Source organism: Trachurus japonicus, chromosome 24 (assembly GCF_045865225.1).
Source record: "Trachurus japonicus isolate A0001 chromosome 24, Traja_1.0".
In the NCBI taxonomy this organism is placed as follows: domain Eukaryota; kingdom Metazoa; phylum Chordata; class Actinopteri; order Carangiformes; family Carangidae; genus Trachurus; species Trachurus japonicus.
In genome coordinates, this window is record NC_140930.1 from 8,941,072 (window position 1) to 8,967,147 (window position 26,076).

Here is a 26,076-nt window from a genome sequence, read left to right on the forward strand (position 1 = left end):
CTATAATTTTTTAAAATTGTATGTTTATTTAATGTTTTTTTCCCTGTTTCCAATTCCCACTGTTATATGTTTTGTTTTTTTATGTAAAGCACATTGAGTTGCCCAGATGTGCTATGTAAATAAAGCTGCCTTGCCTTCCAAAGTATCCACCTTTTTCTGACCGTCAAAAACATAAGCCGGTTTTGCTCTTCCGGTGGAATTTTGTGTTTACGTTTCCATGGTTTCGGTAGTCGGGATACATTTTTTCAATGAAAATCTGTAAAACGCATGGATCATCACGCCAGCTTTTAACAATGGATATCACACAAATTGACATCCCTGTTAAAAGCCAGCGTTAATAGATCCCTGCATTTACCGCAACTATGACAACGACTGAAAACCATGGAAACGTAAACATACAATTCCACCGGAACTGCAAAACCGGCATCCGGTTTTGACCATAGATGACGTTCGGAAACTTGTGGATAAAAGTGTAAAAATTCAGTGAGTTCAAAGAGATAAAGCTTTATTTCTCTCTGCTCGGACAGGGAAACCTCAGGGAAGGTGAGCGGACTGAGGGAGAAGCTGGACGAGGTGAACTGGACGGTGGGAGCCGTCAATCACACCGTCAGCAACGACATCACCGTCCACAACCTGAAGATACAGGACCTGCAGGTTTTAAAATTAACATTAATCAATCAATCAATCAATCAATCAATCAATTTGTTTATTTCGGGCATGTCAATTTAAATCATCATCATCACACTTCATCTTAGTTCAAATAATACAATACACATGGCCGAAAGGGAAAGCGGGAGAAGCAAAAGCTTATCTAGTCCCGCCCCCATTACCCACAGAATAAAAATCTTTATCATAATCTTTTCTTTTCTTTTTGCTTTTTTTTTTTTTTTTTTTACATTTTGATATAACATTCTTTTACTTATGACATTTTGACATCACATGTTACAGCAGTAGGTAGTATACAGATCATATCATAATCTTTTCTTTTCGACGACAAGGTCTTGAGAAATCAACAATAAAAACACGATCTAAGACACAGGTCGACCATTTTAAATGAGAGTAAACAAACGTGCAAAATACTATAAATCTGAGGACAACAAGAGTAACTTAATTTAACAAAAAAGCACACATATTATCTGTTCCCAAGAAAGAAGAGCAAAAAGGGGAAAAATGTGTACAGTATAATCAGGGGTTCCATATCCCTAAAAAAATAAGGGAAACAAACAAAATACACATTACAGCATAAGTTCTACCAAAGTGTAGTAAATACATGATGGTATCTCTACTATACAAACACATATCAACACATTAAATCCAAAAAAATGCATTGCTCCTGTCGAAACATCACTGTAGTGTACTGATGAATCTTCTGCTGCTCAGATCCAGATCAGCAACATCACAGAGGACACCAGCAGTTTGTGGGTGACCCACGTCCACACGGAGGCCCAGCTGAGGAACGAGATGGAGATCCTCAACACCATCACGGAGGACCTCCGGCTGAAGGACTGGGAGCACTCCATGACCCTGAAGAACCTCACCGTAATAGAAGGTCAGAGAAAGAGACATGAATATTACATCTGCTCAGGCTGGTTTTACTTAAAGAGATAGTTCACCCAAAATTGAAATTTCACTCATTTCACTCATTATATGTCGACTAAGGGCTGGGAGAAGTTTCAGAGTTATCCGTGGCTTCTCTGAGTTACAGGGGGTCTCGGCGTAGCAGTGCATGTCCATATAACGGTTGCAAATGGATACCAACTGTCTTCGTAACAAAAAGACACACCAAAAAAACATCCAAACACCTCCATGCTGCTCGTATGTAATGTCCGTCTTGTATTGAAGCCCCGAAATGCGAAATTGTCTCGAAAAAAAATTAAATAAGTCTATATTTCAAGCTTGTTTTGTAGCAGAAGCTTCTCAAAGCTCCTCTTGGTGCGTGGCGCAGTGGTTAGAGCGGCCGCCCCATGTAGAGGCTACAGTCCTCAACGCAGGCGTCCCCGGTTTGAGTCCCGCGTCGGGCAGACCTTTCCTGCATGTCATTCCCCCTCTCTCTGCCTCCCCCTTTCCTGTCTATCTCTACTGTGCTTTCAAATAAAAAAAAGGTGAAAAAGCCAAAAAATATACTTAAAAAAAAAAAAAAGCTCCTCTGACCCTGGTTCGTCCAAATTTGACGAACCGGGAAGAGGAGCTTTTGCTACAAACAAGCTTGAAAACCTGCACTAAACTAGGTCTTGGTCTTTTTTATATTTCAACATGAAGGACAGTATTAAAACAGCGGTTGTTAGTAGATTAATAGACTTCTAATCCCGGTTCTAAAACAAGCACCTTTAAACTTCAAAATGCTAATGCTATTTTTCCACGGGTGTGATGATTTAACCAGGCCGAGCTTCGCCAAGTCATGAACTCATGTTCTCTCTGAGCGCTGACAGCAGGTGATGATGTTGCAGTCCTGCTCGGTAATGGAGTCGTGCTGGGACGGTCTTTCCCCTTCTGAAGCTTTATGCTCCATGATCCAAAGAGCTTGTTTCATGGTCGGATCTTCTCTACCCCACTCTTACGTCGTCTTTTCCCCACACTGAGTCAGGCTCTGTCTTTCCCTCACCATGTGCACTCGCTTTTGCTGGGAACTGTTAAGATTCTGTAAATACTATTATAAAGACAAGATCAAGACCTTCTCTATTTGTAAAGTGTCTTGAGATAGACATCTGTTGTGAATTGCCGGATTAGACCACTTCGGTAACTTTCCAAAATCAACAACCCAACGTTCACACCTTCCTCATGTGGCGATTGGCCTCATGCAAATAATTGAACCTCTCTCATTGTGTCGCTTTTCATTAGTACAACCAACGGCAGCACTACAGAGTTTTCTGTGATGACTTAAAGGAGAATTCCGGTCTTTTTCTAAGTAATGCTCTACAGCTCTAGGTCTCCAAGTGCGACCATAGAAAAAAAATCCGAGAAAAATATTTGCAGCCCAGACCTAGCTCTCCTCCTGCTAGCTGCACTACACTGCAGTTAAACAGCGAAGTAACGGGGGCAGTTCTTCTAACTGCCACTTTGGCCTCTATATAATGCTCAAATACAAATGCTTTTCAACATCTACCAGTTCCTTACCACACAACACTGAGTGTGCATAACTCCGTTAATATGAGAGAGCCGTGTTAACTGTGTGTTTTTATCACGTAGCTGTGTTTACTCTAGCTTCCAGGGTAGACCTTACTAGTCGATTGTCGAGGTTGGGACTGTTTCCATCAACAAAGACAAAAATGCGATGAAAACATGGATTTAGGAGGAAAAAAAGATTTTTGATGGGAAAAAACCATCAATATGAATATAACTGCTTTTTTTGCCTCCTAAATCCATGCTGCCCCATTACTTCGCTCTTTAACTAGCGAGAGGAGTGCTAGGTCCAGGCTGCACATATTTTTCTCTGATTTTTTCCTATGGTCACACTCGGGGACCTAGAGTTGTAGAGCGTTACTTAGAAAATGGCCGGACTTCTCCTTTAAACTCCAACTTTTAAACCTTTTACCCTGCAGTGGCTTGAATAGTGGATCAGTTCAGGGTGAGCATTGCTAGTTTGTCCGAAACACCCCTGACAAAATCCTTTTCTATGATTAATTTTCACCTCTGTCACTTTAAAAGTCTGTGGATGCCATTTCTCACTGTACAACATTGTGTTAAATGATCCTGACACAACCACAGAAGGTGATTGCAAAGGTTAAAGTTGAGTAAGTAGTGTGAGAAATACCCAAGAGCTTTTACTAGGGGCGGGGTAGTTCAAGCAACAGACGTCAACAACCTACGTAAGCATAACATTTTCGGTAAAACATTAAAATTGCTTTGCAGGAACTCTGACGTTTTGATAGAGAACAGAAATTACTGATAAATTCAACAGAACAAGGGAAGAGTAATCACAGAGGGGGACTTTCTGGGTAACATTATCACGCTTCGGTGCAAGATAATAAGAAGTTGCGAAATAACAACAATCAGTTTGTAATGAGAAACTGACAGAACAAGACATCCATCCACGCCTTTGTAAGAGAAATCAAGAGATATGTAGCACAGCACCGGCCAGAGTAAGAGAGAGAGAAAACATGAAAAACATGAGTGCACTGCCCCGGAACGTGAGAACTTTAACTCTTGCTATAATGAAGCCCTTTGGGTGGAGCTCGGCTCGTCGGAGCCAATACATGTTTGCAGCGGGACTGAATGCAAGTGACCCTCAGCATGCAAACGTGATTTTACACTGTGGGATTACTCCCCCGGGGCATTGAGCAAACTCTTGAATGTTCTTCCTCCAATCTGTTCGGCGCTGATTAGCCCCGACTTGGTGCGACTCTCGCTGCCAGCGTACCAAACGACTTCCCTGGCTTGTTAAAGTCAGAATAGGTATGTCATGATGTAATGCTGGCGGGGGACGCGGCCCGGCGCTGATTGATGGCAACTCCAACCGAACGAGACCCCTGATCTCGTGTCTGCTTCACATGTGGGTGGGATGCCGTTCCTCCCGAGCCTGGAAACAATTGTGGGTTAAATTTAGACGCTTGCATCCAGAATGAAAACTCAACCACTCAGCTCTGTCATTAGTTTTTTAGCTCCGCAAGCCCATTTGTTCGTTGTTAGCTCGCAGCCACCTTAGCCAAGAAAAGTTTTACATCTCTATCCATGTTTATCCTCCTCTGTTCTCTTCTCATACCCCCTCTCTTTTTCTTTTTCACTTCATTTGCCTTTAATTCCTCCGGGAATCGCATCGTTCATGCCACACATGTTACTGGTTTTAATAACATTAGAGAAACACGAGAAGCTGTTTGAAACATCGCTTGAGGTCTTTCTTGATGGAGGGATGCGAAACGTGTCTTCAGGTATAGTGAGTGATTGCACAGCGTTATGATGTTTGCCCATCGAGAGTAAAGGCATCAGACGATTTTGATTAAAACCTGAACACTGTATAGTACCACTGCACAGGCATGAGGTCATCAGAGGTTGGTGTCTCATCAGTCACCAGGGATCTGGGGTTTCAAAGGTTGATACCAGTACTTTAGGGGGAGCGGTGTTATAAATGGGTAAACTGTGATGTAATTGCACAAATTTGCTGCTTCCACCAGAATTGATTTATAATTTTAAAGGGATACTACACCCAAAATCCATAATTCACCAATTTCCTTCTCACCGTCATGCCAAGGAAGAGTTTGGAGAACTTTCAGAGTCATCAAAACGCTTTAGGAGTTTCAGGGGGGGTCCAGCCGGTGACGGGTTTTCATATAATGGCAGCGGATAGAGTTCACTTTTGAATCGTCCAAAACACACACTATGAAACACCCAGATACCTCCATACTGCTCGTCTGTACTGACCCAAGTGTCCTGAAGCCGCCACATGAAGAAGTTGTTCGGAAAAAATGTATTTGATCTCTGTTTTTAGCCTTGTTGTAGTAGTACTGTAGCTCCCAGTGGCTCTCGCAGCATGCACGAGATTTGCTCCGAGATGTTCATTCGTCATTGAAAACCATTGGATGTATGATGTAAACATGGAAGAAGAACATCTCGCCGCAAATCTTGCACATACTTTGACATCAACATCAACACATCGATTTTGGGTGAAGTATCCCTTTCACTCCTGAAGAAGATCAGGAGTGAAAGTGTTATGATTTGAAATCTCCTAAACAACTTTCCACAGAAATTTCCACCGCATGATACAGACTCAACTCAACTCCGTTCTTCTTGCTTTTGGTTCTGTATCCAAATCAATTGGGTTTAGTTTCATATGTTGTATTATCTGAAGGCACTTTAACAGGTATAGGTCATGACTTGACTTTATTATAGAGAGAAACCAACAGTTCACACAGAGAGCAGCATTTCAGGGAGGAAAAACTGCCCTTTAATACGAAGAGACCTCCAACAGAACTGGACGCGATTACTGGCAGCCTTGCACGATGATGACGCAGTAGCGATAAGCGTTGACCAATCCTTAGTTTCCAATGTTTTCATATCATCTTTTGGTATCACCTCAACTCACTTAAAACCTCAGTTTATAGGTAACACTACAAGAAGTACTGATACCACATATATTCACAACTGTTTTCCTATAAAACCCTGAAAGAGGCGAATAGAGTCAGGTCGAGTTGAGCCCAAAAACGTCTATAACTGGATCTTGTTCGGACATTTAAGAGGCATGTTTGGACAAGAATAAAAAGTGTTGGGAACACACATAAAAACTGGTCTCCAAACAAAACTGGACACATTTTTTTTCTGATCGTGTTTGAGTTTTTGTCACTTTGCTTCAACGAACAGCTTTACTTAGCATTAGTCCACTACAAGAACTCCAGTCCAAGACACACCAAGAGTTTCCAACACATGAATCCAAATAGTGATTAAAGTGCCTCTCCACTCGTTTTGTTATTGCACCTCCATGTATTGTAAGACGCAGATTAAAAGGTCAGTGCAGCAGGAGCCAGCGTGGCCTCACTTTTCTTCTCTGCTCCAGGTCAAACTGCAAAAAAAAAAAAAAAACACTGACTCCTTCAATTCCCAGTGTCTTTTTATGGGACCGTTGCTGCCTGGTAAATGCCAGCGTCTATCAAACTCCACACTCTGTTTGTAACACAGGCTTTCTGCAGAGGGTTTTGAGTTTTCAAGCCAATTCTGTAAAGTTTATACATTAATGGAAGCTACTAAGCCCCAATGTCAGGACTTTCAGAGTTCGTCTAGAGTTGGCACGTCAATCGATCCATCGTCCTCCCTACGGCTACCTTATCTATAATCTGTAATCTGTATTTTTTAAATTCTGCACAGTCACACAAAGTTAGAGTCGGCATCTCAGGCATCTTAATGCACTGAGTGTTTCTCTGGTCATGCTGCTGTCAGCCAGACTCTGGAGACGGACGTATCGAGGTATCTGCCCAGTCCATTTCCATTTTCTCCGTCTCTACTTCCAGCATCAGTCATTTCAGGCCAAAATTTGGTTTGTAAAGTCACACGGGCTGCCACAGCGTTGGAACTGGAATGAAAATGAACTCATCAAGTTTTTTAGGGGACAGCCCGAGATCCGACCTACATCAGTTTGCCTGTTGCCTGAACTTTAAGTGTGCTCTACATTGTCACTTTAACTAGAATGAGCTCATGGCTTCACAGGCTGTTATAGTTCTCCTCTGAATCTGTGGAGTCTCTCAGCTTTTGAAAACACCCTGAACTGAAACATCTAAACTGCCAGAAAGCAGAAAAAAACAGTTCAGATTTCAATAGTAAGAAGCCAAGGACGGACATGCGAAGTTTATTCCCCAGTATTGTGGATAAAAACATTGTGATATTGGAGGGGAATGGCACCAGTACAGTCGTTGCCCTCGCTGAGTGGTATTCCCCTGTTCTGTTTTGCTTTTTCATTTTATCCCTCCTCCCTCCTCTTGTTTTTCATTTCTCCCTTTCCCAACTCTTCTTCTCCTCCATGTTCATCACCATGTTTCCCTGGTGTCTGGGCTTTAATTGGCATGAACCAGGCTCAGGTTTCACAACTATCTCTCAGTTTGACAGGCGTGTCGTGTGCATATGTATGCGTGTGAGAATAAGAGCTCAAATGCATGTGCAGAGCTTTTGCAGGCATTTAGGCAATGAGGTAACTTAACCAATTGATTAGAGCTGTAATCCACCGCTGTTTAGCTGTCAGGGCTGCAGCTTCACTGTAAGATTCACTCCCACTGCCACAGTTTAAATCATATTTGGCTGCAGCAGAAGCTCTTAAGAACCGTAACCACACAGCAGAACAAGGTCAACAACTCTCTGGTGAAACATTTTAGCAGCTAAAGAGCCAGATATTTCCTCTGAGGAGTCGGTGGAGACCAAAAGCGGAGCTAAAAGAGAGAAAACATTGGACATATAGACACAAACAAGGTTTCAAATAAACACAATTCTTGTTACAGATATGTAAATAAACAACAGTTTTTAAAGATGTTGTGTTTACAACTTGGCTCTGCTGCCCCCAAGTGGACAAAAAAATCTGATTATTGTAGATTTAAAGGGATAGTTCAAAATTTTGGCAAACTGGCCCATTGTCATAATCCCTACAGTTTTAGCAGTAGATTCGTTACCTTAAATTGTTGGTGCAAGCTTTTTTTAGAACGGCGGAGCAGAGCCGCAAGCTGCTCAGAGCTACGCTACGGAGGCTTATGGGATTTTTTGGTTTCCCTCATCAAACTCATCAAATACACAATCCAACAACTCCAAAACGCTCTGGTGGACAAGTTGTGACCTGCACATTCACCACGCTATGAGATAATAAGGTAATGTAACAAGACAGAGTTGTTTTCGAGGTAAATGCAGAGACTGCTTGCCGAAAAACTGCCCGCGACGGGAACGCACATCAGCAGTAACAACTCTGTCTCATAATGTTATTATCTCATAGCGTGGTGAATTTTGGAGTTGTTGGATGGTGTGTTTGATGAGTTTGACGAGGAAAACCAAGAAAGCTCATTAGCCTCTGCTCTGTAGCGTAGCTCTGAGCAGCTCACGGCTCTGCCAAAATGTTGAACTATCTCTTTAAACTCAAGGGAAAAGTGTGGTTTTAGTCAAACAACTGAAATACATGGTTATGTTTAACTGGAGCCATCGCTGACATGCACCAAAGTCTAGAAAATTGATCTCCACATGAATCAAATTTTCATCTCTTTGGACATCTGAATGTCAACTTTTAATTTATTTGCCGTTAGAGCTGGTTATTCTGGTGAACCGTCACTGTGTCGTCAACAATTTTATGTTTCTCATTCACAAAAACCAAACCCAGCAGACACAAACAACTGTAACATTTGCAGCAGAAAACAAAAACCTTTAGTTTATTCACAAACCTACACCCACACACATATTTTCCTCCTTTTTTTTTGTCTTCATTCGTCTAATTTGTGCAACTCATTTCATCATCTCCACCTCCAGGGAAGTTTCCCCCAAGTCGCGTCAGGATCAAGATTACGCAACTTGACACTTGACAGATGTGCGGCATTATATGAAGATTTATAATGCAAAAAGACAAAGGCGCTGAGTCACAGGGGTTTTTCGAGCAGCATTGGTGACGTGCAGGTTGGGATTGATGATCTGTTGTTGCTGAGCTGCTGCTTCGCTGCAGGCTCGGTTTGTTCTCCGCTCACACTGATCTGAGCCCAGCGAGCGGAGGCCTGGAAACGTTTACGGCCTCAGTGTCCTCTGATGACCATTAATGTATATTTTGAGTGGCATGTTTGTTTTACTAGTGAAGAGTTCCTCGGCTCAGTTAACGCACGCACACACACACAACCTGACACACACACATGTTCATTCTCCCTTTTTTTCCTCACTTATTAGTTTTTAACAGTTGAAGAACAAAAGAAAAGAAAGCAAACATCAATAAGCATCGAACATAGCCATGTATAAATACCTTAGTCTGTTCATTTATACAGATCTGATACAGATGTATGGATGATTGTATCCCCCTGGTGTTTGTAACGCACGTGATTATTCTGTGGGAGAGGTCTCACCCTTCTCCACCTACAGCTGTATGTTCAACCATTGTTTTCAATTATTTCCAGCAGAAAACTAAGAAAATGTTTGATTTAAATTTCCCGTATTGATAAAAATCACTATAAAAATGTAACATATGGCATTTATTTCCCTAAATCAGTACAGATCAGAGTGATTTAATTCAATTCATATAACTTTATTTATCCCAGAGGGGCAATTCAAGCGCACACATAGACATACAACAACCACAAGCATAAAAATAAATACAGCTTTAAAGTGCAGTGCATGGATCCATATATTTTATGTAACCTGTAATGACATAAGATACCTACAGTAGACATATCTAATTTTGATATAGTGACACATTGAGAGTAGAACTATAACAATATATACTTGAAATACTGAGATATGCAACAAACATGTTAATTTTGCATGTTTTACTCATGAATATCTCATTCATTTCAATGTCTCTCTTCCCATTTTGGAAGAGTGGTGTCAGTATTTAGATCCCACTCTATATATATAACATCAGTATATACATGATACATCTATAATATAAGCAATAATAAGCAGTAAAAGCAGACACATATAGATTTGTATGGGCTCGGTATATGAACTTTTCAATTTCCAGTAGGTCTTGGTTGTCTCTATATGTGATAAAACCTGTATTTTATATAGGAAATCTAATAAACAAATGTGTATATGTGTGTGTAAACCCTCTGTTAGAGTAAGTTTCAACACACCTCCATCCACTTCTACAGAATATTTTAGCCCATCTGGTCTTTGTTAAAACATCCTGTATCCTCTAATGGCCAAAGCCCCCCTGATGAAGCCTCTCTGTCTTTCTCTCATTGTGATGAATTCAACAACACGCTCCTTATCTCCACCTACATTTAACATACTGTACATGTCGTGACATCACAGCGCCGCGACCTCTCGATACCTCACTGATTAAAAACAAGAAGAAGTCGACCTGGCTGCTCTGTCGCTCTCTCCGCTCGCTGCATGGAGTTTGTTATGCAGAGAGGATGTTGGACGTTGGTTGCACTCCTCACCGGTGTTGTGTTCTTGGACCCGGTGCTGTCAGATGTGTTCAGGCTCTGATCCTGGAGGGGCCACTCGGCTTGTTATTGTTGAAACGCTGTCAGCTGAACGAACACGTAGGACTCCCAGAGCCAGGAGATTAATAATGTGAAGCTCTGCTAAAACAAACTATTAACTTCGGGACCACCGGGGTGAACTTGAACTGTCTCTTCTGAAGCTGAGGCATGAGCACAGATGCATGCACATTGCACACACACACATTCCTGTGTAACAATACTTGTGAGGACACTTCAGGCCCAATTTTCAAAAAAGTATAACTTCAAACACAGACAGTTTAAAGTGTTGATGGCTCCAAATGAGCGGCAATGAAATGAATACTCTGCTTGAGGAACGAACCATCCAGGCATCATGTAAAGTGACAGTGGTTAACTTCATTTTGAGGGAACGTGTTGAAAGAGGCTCGGACGTCACTGAGTGAGTCCAGCTGTCTCTCGGCGAAGAGCTCACTCACTGTTGTAGAAAAAAAAAAAACCTCCAGTGTCCAACTCCTCAGTTTTCATCCGGTGGATTCTTGTGACCACAAACAATTTTTGTCCACATCCAACACCACGACAGAAGAAGACAGCAGTGTGGACGAACGAGGATAGCTAGTAGAAAAGCAGATGTCGTCAAGCTCCACTACAAACCATTGGATCGCTCGTTCATGGTCCTCAGTGGTTGAATCCTTCTGACTTTTCATGAAGCCATGAGCAGGTGCAAGTGTAGCTGGGATCATCACCTGGTGTTGGTCCTTCTAAGAGTATTTTCTACAGGGGGTAACAACAGTGAATCTAACAAAAATGAAGGCTGCTATTGATCGCTCACTTGAATATTTATATTGTACAGTTACACACTGTTTACAGAATGTCTTCATCTTGCTTTTATTGGCCACATTGAATCTTTCACATCGTAAGGAAGATGCCTATGACCTTTTCATTTTCCACTTGTCAATCTTCAAATTATAGTCAATTGATAACCAACTCTATTTTGTAGATAAGAAGTCTTAGCAGAATAAGCAACACAATAAATTCTTCAAGTGAACATCAATATCTTATACTCTTAGAGTTCAGCTCTGTACAAACATCTCAGTGTTTTGTGTAACAACAATCAGTCAATGTATGCAGAAAAACCAGAACCAAACCAAATTGAGAACAATAACAATCTTACACCATTTTATTTACTACACAGAACACTGGGATGTTTGCTGTACAGAGTTGATTAAGAGCCTTATAGTCAGAAGTTAGTGCTTATAGCTCTTTACAGTGAACATAACAGTGGTAAAGTGGCCAATCAGATTGCAGGGGTCTTTAGATGTTCATGCTCCCCACAGGATGAACTGTAATAACTGATCCTCTGACTTTTCCTTCAGTGCCATTGTTAGATCAAAGATTTTGTCCAATACCTAAAGATTTTACGACCAAATACCTCATCTGTACTTTATGCTTAGTGCTAATCACCAATAGTTTGCATGCTATCATGCATATTGTAAACATTGTATCCGCTTTGTCAATGTCGTTAAATCTCTTAAAGGTAAATACTCTCCCAGAGCTCCTATCGCACAGCTGGTTTTTGTTGTATAGACTTGTTTTTCTCTAGAAGCTGCAGCATTTTTCTCTTACAGCTGTGCCCACACACACATGTATGACGTGACTCAGTAGTGAAATTTACGGGGGGTTGCTGCCTGGGAAACACAGATTAGACAGAGGAGCTGCATCCTGGGCGAATTGCAACACGTTTAAACGCTTTGAAAACAACGTAGCCTAGCTCTCGTCCAACTCGGAAGAGGCTCCAAAGATGCAACGTGGTTTTAAATTCATGCATAATGTTCACAGACGCTTACAGTAAAATCTAAGTTCAATGTGAGTGAGTTGGAGCTGAAGTGGATGAGAAACTGTGAAGTCTGTCTCTGTACATTGGGAACGTCTTATCTGCTAAAACAACACTGTGTAATTGAGGCTAATATTGGTGCACATTTACCTTTTTGACAGGTTAAATCCTTATCGTAATGTAAACTTTAGCAGTACTCTGAGGATATTTTCCCCATTTCATTCATTCATCATTATCCCAAAACCTTTGGCCTTTGAAATGTCAGAAAATAAAGTTTCATCCAACGAATGCTCCAAAACCTCAAGATATTTGGTTTATTATTCAAATTAAATCAAACAAAAAACCTAAAATCCTGCCAATGAAGAAGCTGCAGCTATTAAACGTTCAGCTTTTTTTCCTCTGTTGTTATTGTTGTGTTTCTAATCAATTGATCAAGTCAAAGCTCCCCAACTCTCTCGACGCGAACCTCCCTCACGCTCTCATGACCTCCTGTTACCAGTTAAGTGGATGCATTTGTGCAGCGTCTCGAGGCGGCAGCAGGAAGATCTGTATCTGAAAAAGTCGCCGTCAGAAACCTGCGACTAAACATGAAGAACGTCAGAGAGAGTCGGAGCTCTGGAGCTTCGGAGCCGCTGGACATGTGCAGGGCAATAACAAGCCCCGAATTTCTAAGCAGTCCCACAAGCTGTGTTGTTAAACATGTGGCTCCCATTGTGGCCAGACCTCTCTCTCTCTCTCTCTCTCTCTCTGTGTCTCTGTGTCTCTCTCTCTTTCACTCATTATTTGGCTCTTGTTCACTCACTCTCTCCAAGTATAACAAACTTTTGGATTGAGTCCTTAGAGAAGTTGTACGGCCCAGTTTCATTCTGTGTGTCTATGTGAGTGTGTGTGTTTGTATATATACTGTATGTATGTATCACGACTTTGAAAAAAAAAAAAATCATTATCTAGCATCAGGAACTGGAGCTTCACATGTTCCTCTGCAAAACTAATTTCACTCCCGTGTTGTTTTCCTCCCGCTGCTGCAGTTTGGGAGTCGTCGACAAGATTCCTGCCTGCCATAACATTGGCAACACCTCTGATGATAAACGCTCCACCTTGTTGTAATAACAAAGGGACTCGGTGCTCCGACCGCGCGGCCCCGTTCATGTTTCTACCTTTTTATTGACTCCAAACAAAACTCCCCCAATTTATAAAAACGCAACGTTTCCGCTCCAAGAGAAGAATAGTTTTCTCAAGAATGAAAAACTCATCTCTTTCTCAGTGAAAATAGCTCGTTATTCAGAGTTGACTCAGTTTCAAAACACCTCGTTCGGGTCGTTCAGCCATTAAATGACCTGAAATTTAATTTAAATCTGAGAGAACGAGGTCGGATTGTGTTAAAGTAAACTTATCGAGAACATAATAAAACATCTTTTGAGTGCATGCTACTCTCACACAACTCTGCAGTCGTTTATCACCAGTAAATCCTCGCTGTTTCTCCAGTTTGTCAGAATTACATGGTGCGATCAGCGAGGCTTCGGGATGAAGCTGTGCGTCGAGGTGAACATCTGTCCTGAGGGTCTGAAAAACATCTTGGCTCCATCACACAACTTGTCAACTGTTATTGTTACTGAGCCCTTCTTCCACCTCCTCCTCCATGTTTTCTTTAGCATTAACGTTCTCCATAAATCTGCCTGTTTGTTGTTAAACCAGTGCAGATGCTTCCATATAAAAACACAGCAGAGTGTTGGTTGGAGACGATTTACACCCTGAATGACAGATTTCGCAGCAGCAGTTCCATCGTTTGTGTTATTCACCCTCTGTATTATCTGATCAATTGATTTCTATTTTTTTCTGTCTTTCTGCAGGGCCTCCAGGACCGAAGGGAGACAAAGGTGACAACGGACAACTCGGGCCCCCCGGGGCCCCTGGGCTGACTGGACTGAGAGGTGGGTACAACTTCTTGTTTAACATAAGGCGCATTTCCAACGCAGGAACTTTCTCCAGGAACCGAGAACCTTTCAAGGAACTACAGGAACCAGGAACTACATTTATGGCCCGACACAGTTACAACTCGACTCAGTTTTGGTCCTTTTCTGTTACAACTGAGTCTGTCATAGTTCCTCCTCATCGTGGGCGGGGTCGTCATACCACGGCTGCTACGGTCGCTCCATCTAGCTCTCTTTTTTAGATCCAAACTCACTCGTCTGCGCCTCGTCGACAGACCGCAGTGTGGTTTTATATACAGCAGCTATTTAACTCACGTGAGGAATAACAACAGTCTGTGTACAGATCAGTGGTGTGTTTTTAAAAATAGCGGATTTGATTCTCGTGTCAGACGTCACGCTTGCAACTTCTCCATTAACGACTGCTCTGGCAAATCAGTGGCCAGCAGTCGGTTGACGTCTTAGTATTGGCTCAGCTCACTTTGAACATCACCAGGTGCTATCCCTAGTGGAAAAGCAAAAAAATAGTCGAGTCGAGCCAAGTAGTGCTAGTGGAAAAGAACAAAACAAAAAAAAAAACAGCTTTGGTCGCAGGGTAGCACTTTCTGAAAGTTCATGAACTTTGGTGTGGTGTGCATATTGATCTCTGATTGGATGAGCAGCATTTCACTTGGCAGTATATTCAATTCCAGCTGCAATCCCACTGTTTTGTTTTTTACGTGGATGAGCATAAAAGTTCAAAGAAGTTAAAATCTATTCTACTAGGATTCAAATTCACTGGCCACCTGTCTAATACTGGCAATGTACATGACCAATCATAAACCAATAACAGAGCAAGTACAGTACACAAAACTAATAATATAATAACAAATATAATATGTCATCTGTGGTAAATGATTGCAAACTCAATTACATACAGCAAAATGTTTGTATCAATAATAACTGTTTTATTGTTTCCCCTGTTTTGTGAACATTGATCCGGCCTCCCAGGTCTCTGTTGCAACCTCAGTGGGATTTCCCGGATTAAATAAAGGTTAAACAACAAAAAGAAATAAATAAAGTACAAATTAAATTAAAGTGTATCTTAATTTGAAAAAGTCAAATCATGACATCAACGTCTGATTCTCAGAGAAACGAGCAAACCAAACACCAGTGAAGGTTGAAACTTCAGATGTTTACACCACATGTACTGAGGAATTTATTGGGCTGGTGCAGCCGAATCAACAAGTCGCCAACCAGATGCATTTAAAACTGCAGCTTGTTTATCAGCACAGTTTGTGGGAAAAAAAGCTTATTATGGTCTGAATTGTTGTCACTCTGCGGTGACATCTGCAAACACATCCTTGGAAACACCGTGTTGGAAGTGTCGCACTTTAATCTCTGTAACACATGTGAGAAAGTATACGGGTCAGTGACTAGACGCTTAAACTATTTGTGATCTAATGAAAGTGAAATGAAGAAATGCATCAAGAAATGTCAGATTGCGTGATTTACTCTGGACTGACCTGGGTCTTGGATGAGTTTTACAATCCCACAGCTCATAAACTCTACCTGTCCCATGAATGTCTAATGTAAACATCACACTGTGACTCACAAGTGTTTTTTTTTGTTTTTTTAAGTGGCTTGAAAGTTGAGAATTTTGCCTATTACACAAAACCTACCTCTGCTTTTGTGATCGAAATCAGTCACATTATTAAAAACAGTGAGCAGAGAGAGTAAAAGGACATTTTAAACCCTCTGAAGAAAACAAAGGACTCCACTTTTGGATGGTGATTTATCTTCAGACAGGGTGTGGACAGGGCCGCTGGGACGCGTCATCCATCTTTGTCCTGCAGGTAATTTCCCCTCCCAAAAAAGGGAAAGAATAAAAAAAACCACAACACAAGTCTGCACTGCAAAAACTCAAAATCTTACCAAGAATGTTTGTCTTATTTCTAGTCAAAATGTAATTTCAAAACAAATCTCATTATACTTCATCACATTTAAAAAGTAACTTGTTTTTAGACACTTTTTTACTTCTTTCAAGCATTTCTTATACTTGAAATAAGTAGAAAAATAGTGGATAGTAGTGGATAATATGGATGAAGTTTTTCTTTCTTATTATGTACAAGCACAAAAAACCTGCTTTCACTGGCAGATTTTTCTACTCATTTCAAGTGAAAATTTGTTTGAAACAAATGAAAATGATCTAAAAACAAGTTAATTTCTAGGTGATGATTATTATTTTAAGTGAAAATAGTTTAGTTTTGACTAGAAATGAGACATTTTGACAAGAAATAAGACAAATATTCTTGGAAAGTTTTTGAGTTTTTGCAGTGTGAGCCGAGCTGCTGGCACATCTTTGCCATTAAAAGATGATTTCTCATAGATACTGTAAAACACAAACAACAACAAAGAGAAGAATGTGAGTCCAGATGTTTCGGGACCCCCTCCAGCTTGGTATACCTCTCAATTCATCACTCCTCCTCCTCCCTTGTCATCATCCATCCCATAATCCCCCAACTCTCACATGACGTTTTCCAAGAAGCATTACTGTATCTTCCTGCTGAAAGGGAGGAAACCCCCTCCTCCTCCTCCCCTCCTCAGTCAGCTCTCCGCCCATACTTCCAGGAATAAGTGAATAATAAAGTGAGTTTTTAACTGCAGGGGGAAAAAGAAGAAAGACTCGATATTAGTTCACGTGAAAACATTGCAAACTGAATGGACCAAACCCCCTTCACCTCCACCACCGCTGCCCCCGCCCCTCCAGGACCAAATCATAGACAAAACAGATCTACCTCCACTGTTTGGCTGGCTGCTGCTGTGTTCAATAACAGCAAGAGCCATTGGCGTTGGTGATGGTCTGTTGTTTCTGGACAATGGGATTTCTATTCCATGTGATTGATTTTTACCTTTTAACTTGATTATAGAAACAATTTCAGCTCAAAACATCTTTAAAAAAGAAAATAACAGCATTTTGGCCATGACACATTAAATCTTTCTGTGTGTTTCGATATAAGCCAGGAAGTTGCTCCGAGATGAGAAATCTAATAATCTGGGTCTGTCAATCGATTGACCACACAAGTTTCCGCAGATAATCAAGATCACATTTTGTATTGTTCAAAATGTACCGTAAAGCAATATTTTCAAGTGTTTAATAATGGACAAATATGCTGTTTTATGCAAAAGTAACTTCATTATACAAGAACCAGAAACAATGACGGATGCTGTCCAGAAACTCTCAAAGGCTTCAGTGCAAAAGAAAAAAGAAAAGGAAAACTTGCTCAGATAATAGCATCACGGCGCCGTCTGAGTGTTGACTGTCAGCAGAGATGGTTTAGCTGGAGAGGACAGCTGGTTCAAGGTCCAGTGTAACAGAACATTTGTCAATCATGCATCAAAAAAATGGTGGTTTTAAAATGAATTTGCATTAATTCAATGTTTTTATAGCCAGAATCTAAACATTACTTTATATGTGAGATGGCAAGCTGCAGTTGAGTCAAATACAGTCATCAGAGACATCAATATGGACTCAATAATCACCTGAAATAGAGAACAGGCAGAAGAAGTTTGTGATTAAATCAAAAATAAACGGATTCAGTGCAAAACTCTGCAAACCTGCAAAGACCCACAAAGAGATCAGGAGCAAGATTCATCAGAGGTTGAACAGAGAAACTGTTCATGTAACTCTGTCAGCCATTTTGGCTCTAAACTCTTGAGTTTTGTTAATGTACATGTCACTTTATACATTTTAGTTTATAGATAACCAGTATTATGTGATAATAAATCCTATTTTGATCAAATGTATGAAATGTTTCTTTTATTTTAATTCTCAGTGACACTGGAATTAGAGAAACAAACTGTCCACATGATTTAGAGTCTGATCTGATTTATGGATCAATCTGTTGTATTAACGACATTAACAGATATTAAGTGATTTTTCCAGATTGTTTTTTTTTTTTAATCATAATTTCCTTTTTTCTTTTTTCTTGCCCCTTCTATTAGCACGCCACCTACGACACAATCTGTTTGTAATTCAGCACATGTACTTGTGTTACTCCACTTGCAGCGAGGCCAGAGGAATCTGTCATCACATCCAGCTTCTTAAAGTCCTTTTGGACGATCTAGTTGGACGTGAACGATCTAGTTGGACTGTCTGTCCCGCAGAGCACAGTGAGAGGACACCGGCGGCTTCCAAAACATATGATTGATGGCAACACGTTTTTTGAGAAAGTCTAATCATTGACCTTCTGCAGCAGAGAAACTAGGGGAGGGGAGGGAGAGAAGTGAAACCACACAGACAACATGACACCACTTCACCGTCTTGTGCTTCTGGCTCGAATGCGTCTGAGCGTCGTTATTTCATCCAGATTTGCTGAACAGTCACAACAACAACAACAGCAGCAGCAGCGTAATCAGAGCGCGATGACAAGACGCCAACGGTGCGAGGAACGACTCGTTACCACATTAATTTCCGAGACATTCGAGTTGTGCTTTACTGTAAACAAATGCTCTCATTGTGGAACGGGACAAAAGATGATGATGATGATGATGGTGGTGATGATTCTCCTCCAGCGTCGGGAAGCCGTCAGAGAGGAGGAGGAAGAAGAAGTGAAAAGCCAATTTCCAACGTCTTTGTGTCTTCTTTAGATTTTGGGAAAAGTGGTCATTAAAGAGATAGTTCAACATTTTGGCAAACTGGCCCATTGCCATAATCCCTATAGTTTTAGGAGTAGGTTCATTACCTTTAATTGTCGGTGCAAGCTATTTTTAGAACGGTGGAGCAGAGCCACAAGCTGCTCAGAGCTACGCTACGGAGGCTAATGGGATTTCTTGGTTCCCCTCATCAAACTCATCAAATACACAATCCAACAACTCCAAAATGCTTCCGTGGACAAGTTGTGACCTGCACATTCACCACGCTATGAGATAATAACAGAACGTTACGAGACGGAGTTGTTTTCGAGGTAAATACAGAGACTGTTTGCTGAAAAACTGCCCCTGAACACAACGCGCATCAGCGGTTTTGCATGAATTTACCTCTAAAACAACTCCGTCTCGTAATGTTCTGTTATCATCTCATAGCATGAGCCTCCGTAGCGTAGCTCTGAGCAGCCTGCCACTCCGCCGTTAAAGGTAACGAACCTACTGCTATGACCATAGCGATTATGGCAATGGGCCAATTTGCCAAAATGTTGAACTATCCCTTTAAGTCCCTTTATCGTTTGTTTTGGTGTTCAAACTGCTGTTGCAGTGAATTCTGTCTTTGCAAAGTCTCTAATTAGTCGTTTTTGGATTCCAATGGACTACAAATACCAATTATGAAATTTAGAAACGTCGTTTTTAACTTCAGCAGTGATGCATTCAGTGGAGCCAGGAAAAAATAGCATCTACTGTATGCTGCCAATTAAACATTGTTGAGCGAGCCACAATAGTTGAGACATTTTAAGAATCTGTTAGCCTGTTGTTGCTGTAATATGTTATGACCTGTTATGTGAACTGTGTGTGTGTGTGTTTGTGTGTTTCAGGGTTCACAGGAGAAAAGGGCATGCAGGGCCCCCGAGGTATCAAAGGCTCGGGTGGCATTGAAGGCGTCCAAGGAGAAAAAGGAGACATTGGACCTATCGGACCAAAAGGTGCAGTTGTGTATCTCATAAATACCAGTGCATGATGCTTTTATAATCTTATTTACAGCTCATTTAAAGCCAGTTGTTGCTGATTTGTTAGATAATAATCTGAGGATTAGTATAATAATCACAATGAACAAAGTATATAGGAGGTTCTTTACTTTATGGTGCAACAGTAGTCACGTTAAAAGTAAGGCAGCACATTATTCAAAAGTTGAAGAAAAGCCTGTTTCTCCCTGCAGCCCTGCACAACTCTCAGCTGAGTCTTGTCAACACATTCACAGCTCAGATCATTTCAGACCAGACTCAGACCTCAAACGGCTGCGGGAGGTGTCGCCAGAGTCTTAGAGAATAAAAAATAAAATAAAATAAAAGCTCTTCGCTGGGAATTCTTCAGCGCAGCGCAGCACAAGTCTTTTCACACGTCTTACATCACTAGCAGGTGGCACTGTTTTCTTTTTATGTTTGGTCATGGAAGCTGAAAGAGCTTTTAACGATCCATATCACGGACACAGCTGCTGATCACATCGGTTCTCAGCTGCCGTAAATGAAGTTTTTTGTTTTTTTTACCATATACAAACATTAACACTGTTTTAGTGCTGTTCATATGTGTGTGTGAGGACTGGATGGAGTGAGACTCGAATGTGCATCAATACGAGGCCAAAAAATGTAGAGACGTCTGCCATATGCAGCCAATCAGCAGCTTTTATTGAACTTGGACGCCGTAACATCCACTTCTGTTGACATACCATGATTTATACATGATATAAAGATCCTAAAGAGCTCAGTAATGACACGTCCACATTACTACGCTTTTGTTTTAGGACATCATTTTAGGATATTTAAGGACAACGTAGAAGTGTGGTTACAAAAAAAAAGCAATAACTGAAACAAGTCCTCCAGCTGGAACGACCATATGGGACTTTCTTTTCAGCTTTCAAGTACAGTTTATGTAGGAGTGACTCATGAATGAAACAGCGCCCCCTATGGCAGCATATATACCAGACCTTGGTTGCATTATTGATTACACAGATTGCACCTTATATCGTATAAGGTTTAGACACAAAAACGACTTGTTTTGGTTCAGGAAAACATTGTTATACTAAGTGTGACGTGTCATTTTGTGTATGTGAGAAATATGCAGCTCTGCATAACTAAACAAAAAGGATGGTCGGCTTTGTTGTAAATATTTATTTGATGCTGAAGTTAAAATAACACGACAACAAATGCTCTTATTTTTTAAATGGAGATGTGTTGTGAGTCAGTGTATCGTTAGGCACAGAATCCCTTACATTTCCTTTTTTTATGTCGCCCTGTTTTTTTCCCTACTACCGTAACTGTTTGGTGTTTATATTAATCAGTAAATACTCCTGATAGCCCGAAAGAGACGCAGTAGTGATTGTTTTTTTAATGAAGCTCCACTTTAAGACAACAGGCTTCGAGGTGGAGGCTCCCGTTACTAAAGTTAGTCATAGGCTACGTGTCGCTATGAAAAAATATAAATACTATAATAATAAAACACAATCTATTATTTTTTGTTACAATAAGCACTTCCTCTACATGCAATCAATCTTTATTTCAGATTCAAATATTAGATTGGCCTCTATTATTAATAACAACATGGGTGAATTTGCCAAATGTGAACATAAAGTGTTACTTTCATATGGGAATTAAACGCCACCTTTGTGATATCCCTGTGTTTTATTGGCCTCTTGATGTCAGCACACAACAAAACGTAACTGTGGGCTCATTTCTTGCAGGACACTCTTTAGTCAATGTCACACATGAGTCAAGAAACAGTCGTTAAAGACCCACTCCCGTGAAAATCGTGTTTTTTGAGCTTTTCACATGTTCCTGTGGCATTTTTCTTGTGTTAGAGCACATATCAGCAGAAAAGGAAGTGCAAAATTGCATTTCTGAGTTTTTCTGCCTTCAAACTGCTGTGAACCAATGGCAGATGCAAACTGGCAGTTTCAGGGAGACTGGAGTTGAGGGTGTCACAGCTCCAGGGGAGGGCACTAGTGCTACAAGCTCCCGCCCTGCTTGCATCTGGCTCAGAGGTGAAAGGCTTGACAGCTCAGTGTAGCTGTCAAGGTATAACAGGTATAGCTCACCTGGTAGAGCAGCTGGCATTGTGAGCAAGGACTATGTTCCAGTCTGGGATCGAATCCCAGTGTGGAGTTTTATGCTAAACGCGCTGAATCTGTAATTGTACAATGTCCAGCTGTCAGCAAGCGGGGGGTGGGGTGGGGTGCGAGGAGGTGGCTGGGCGGGTGCAGAGCAGCGCAGTCTCCGCCCACCCTCCAGAGGTGCATTGCTAATGTGCATGGCTAATGAGCTGGTTTTAAAATGGCCGAAAAGGGTCGCGGGAGTGGGACTTTAAAATCAATGTAAATCACATTGTTTATTCTCGAGTGAAGAAATGAGTGAAAATGTAACAGTTCGTACATATGATACAACGCTGGGCGAAACAGCTCAGTCGACCATCATGTGCTGTCATGAACGTTCATATTTCTGCTGCACCGTCCGTTTCCATTACACTGTAAATTTATATTTCTTCGACATGAACATAAATATTTTCCAAGTAGCTTTTTTTTTTCTTTTTCTATTTCTTCTGCTTCTTCTTCTTCTGCTTCTTCTTCTTCTTCTTCTTCTTCTTCTTCTTCTTCTCCCCTCCACTGCATCCAGACTCGTCTATCTCTCTATCAACTCAGCGGGTGTTGATGTTTCCAGTCTGGCGTCACCAGCTGGACAGTGCCAATGACAACCAACACACACACATATGGAGCTCTGTTGGACGAATTCACAGCCGTGACTAACTTGATAAGGCGCTGCAGTCTTTCTTGTGTCAGCATGTCAGTGTTTGTGTGTGTGTGTGTAGCATGTGTGTGTGTGTGTGTGTGTGTGTGTGTGTGTGTAGTGTAGTGTGTGTGTTGAGCCAACAGCTGTTGCCAGTCAGCGTTGGGTTTGGCTGCAGTGTCCAGTGTTGGTGTCTCACAGTCCCAGTGTCGGCCAGTAGCTCTCAGGCTGATCTGGTGGCGTCTCTCTTGTTATGACTAAACACTCAGACTCCACTACATGTTGATTTTTTTTTTTTTTTTTTTTTACATACATACATACGTACACTGTAGATTATGGATCTTTCCATCTACTGTACACACAGCGATGCAGGGAAGTAAACACACATCTGGTAAAGCTGAACAGAGAAGCTGGTTTTTACTGGAGGAAGTTATGAACAGCAAATATGATTATATTGATCACAAACAGGTATAGATGATCTATAAACATATTTTTGAATTCTTATATTCATCTTCAAAGCTGATATTGGTATTTTATGCCCTTTTATGCCAGTGTTTTCTTTGAACTTGGCTCTTATAAAACACTTTAAAGCTTTAATTACATCACACTTTACTTTTTGTACAATTATGTTCTTTCTTTTCTTTAGAAAAAATGAACAGAATTGTACAGAACTGTAAAATCTTAAAAATAACTTAACATCCTAAAGTAAAAGTGTGCAGATCGACTTAAACTGGAACCTCTAGAAGTAAAGTGTGATGTAATTAAAGCTTTAAAGTGTTTGATTAGAGCCACGTTCAAAGAAAACATTGGCGTAAAAGGTCATAAAGTACCAATATCAGCTTTAAAGATGATATAAGAATTCAAAAATATGTTTATATGTCTCCTGTTTGTCACCAATATAATAATATTTGCTGTTCATAACTTCCTCCAGTAAAAACCAGCGTCTATTTTATTGCTTTTTTATTTCCTGACACTTCTACTTAAGCTCAACATGGGTGTTTCTTGCATCTACTGTATAGAACTTTATCTTTTACTCGTCTACATTGTAGATATAGTCTTCATTGAATTCCCAAAATAAAATAAAAGTTTAATAAATAAATACAATTTTAAAAAACGTAATTTATGTATATCGTAAATCTCCTCCGTTCATCACTTTACACATGTCAGATATAGCGTCACTTGTGTCCTCATATTTTCTTTAAACCCACTGCTTTATTCTTGCACCTCTGGTCAGAAACAAACTACATTTTATAGGTTTCCTACTCTGTGAAGTTGAATCTGATCTGATCATAAACAGCTGGAGACACGTTATAGAGTCGCTGCAGTTAAATGTCAATTATCAAGATCATTAGCTCAAATGCTAACAGCACAATAATACACAGTTTATTTTATGAAAAGTTGTTTGCACCATCGTCTCCTGTCTCGTCGCTCATTACCACTATGAAGACAACTTAAAACTGATTATTTATTTGATCGGTGTCACACGCAAACACTACATTGGAGGCCATGTTGTCTGATTGACACGTTCATTGTGTTGAAAGCAGCTCAGGAATAAGAGGTTTTGTTTCAAAGCAGGACCTTGGCGGAGGTTGGACCATCTTCACTCTGGTAGTTTACAACAATGTCCGTCTGTGCTTTCACTTGTCTGGGCTCTGGCTGTGGGTTTTTTTAACAAACCGGTGAAGAGTTTGTCGACCATCTGGTGTGAACTGGGGCCTCGGAGCGAGGCGGCCGCTCAGCTGTGGAGAGAGGAGAGATCCTGAAAAGCTTGTTAAAACAGCACGGGGAAGCTTCATGGTTTCTTTTTATAGCTGAATAGTGGGGTAAACTGAGCAGGGAGTGTGTTAGGTGTTGGCTTTAAAGCATCACAGATCATGTGGATTTGCTAGGTTTGGGGTTAGAGTTGGATTATTTATCTTTTTTGGCCACTTGGGGGAAGGAAAACTGCCCTGAAACATTATTATATTATAAGTTGGTTCTGTGCAACCACCTTATAATGTGTCCTGCAGACTCTCTGCAACCTTAGCTCTCATTGGGAGTCATGGGGGTTTTTTTTTCTACATCTGATGAATGAAGTCCTGTACTTACTTTTCATCTGAACCCACCGAGAAAAACATCTGGGTCTTTTTAAAATAGCTATTCTTGTTCATTTCTTTTCATAATCTAGTTGCTAACTTTGTCCCTGGTCATATTGGACAGTCAGGGGCGCGGTGGGTTTATCAGAGCTTTGTACTGAAAACAGCCGCTTATTGCACTTTGAAATATGGCTGATGATCCTGTTCAGACTGAACCGTAAGGTTAATTTGTTGGCTGTAAAATCAAAACATGAGGTTAGAAGAAGGAGATGTTAATACATGTGTTCATTTCCTTCAGGCTTGACTGTAATTTCCTTTTTGACCTGAGCCGCGTACAAACTTCCAGACAAAGTAACTCTGCCCTGTTTGCACTGACTTCCAATCAATTTCAGAATCCAGTTCAATATTCATCTTAAACCCACACATGCTCATGCACCTGCCTAAAGAAGGAGCTACTACAGAGGTCAAAGTTTATTGTTCCTTGAAAGAGAGACTTTTGAAGCATTAGTCTTGATTATTTAGTCTTTTTGCCCTGGGTTTTTTTGTTGTGAAGCATTTTGAGGCATCTGTTCTTGAAAGGTGCTGTTTAGATAAAGATTTACTTATTTATTTACTACGGTTTGAGCTGCAAAGCTGTGTGATGATGTGGTTTTGTTGCTATGAGCCACTGTGAGAATAAAAAGAGGTCAAATTATGTAATGTTCAACACAGGCTGCACTTACACAAGGCAATGCTCTGAGCTGGAGGATAATGTTGCAGAAACAATGCTAACATGCTGATGTTTGTCAGTTATAACTTTCATCATCTTAGTTTAGTTTCTTTAGTATGTAGAAACAATAGTAGCGATTGGTTTATTAACATATTCACAGTTGCAGTCTTTACTTAGTTTAAGCATTGCTAATTCGCTTTAAATAGTGACGCTGCATTTAAACACTAAAGTTATACAGAGACTGAAGCTGAATAATGACCAATGTTGTCAGACATAAAAATGATAGCTTATTAGATCTAGTTTTTAACCCTTTATTGGAAAATGTGAGGATTTGATTAGGTTGTGTTTAAAAGGTATTTGTTTTCTGTGTGTTTGTGCATTTTGAAGCTCCCCTGCAAACCACAAATTTAAGTTTTGCTCTTGTAAAATATGACTCAACTGAAGTTTAAAGTAAATTTCATCTGTAGAAGTCCATTCATTGTTGGTACGACAAGTCCAAGTCATGAGGATGCATTGCGTGGTTTTGGGAACAGCGTCATTAGATGATGACAGATGGATTTGTTCCCTGT

At 40.7% G+C, this 26,076-nt stretch overlaps 1 protein-coding gene across 1 annotated transcript in view; it reads left to right on the plus strand.

Moving 5' to 3' along the window:
* scara5 (scavenger receptor class A, member 5 (putative)) overlaps positions 1-26,076 on the plus strand; it is a 113,065-nt gene that overhangs the window by 61,297 nt on the left and 25,692 nt on the right. The window contains exons 6-9 of the mRNA XM_085770345.1: positions 528-654; positions 1,381-1,549; positions 14,241-14,321; positions 19,826-19,933. Coding sequence (XP_085626471.1) covers positions 528-654; positions 1,381-1,549; positions 14,241-14,321; positions 19,826-19,933 — 485 coding nt within the window. The remainder of the gene's footprint in view (positions 1-527; positions 655-1,380; positions 1,550-14,240; positions 14,322-19,825; positions 19,934-26,076) is intronic.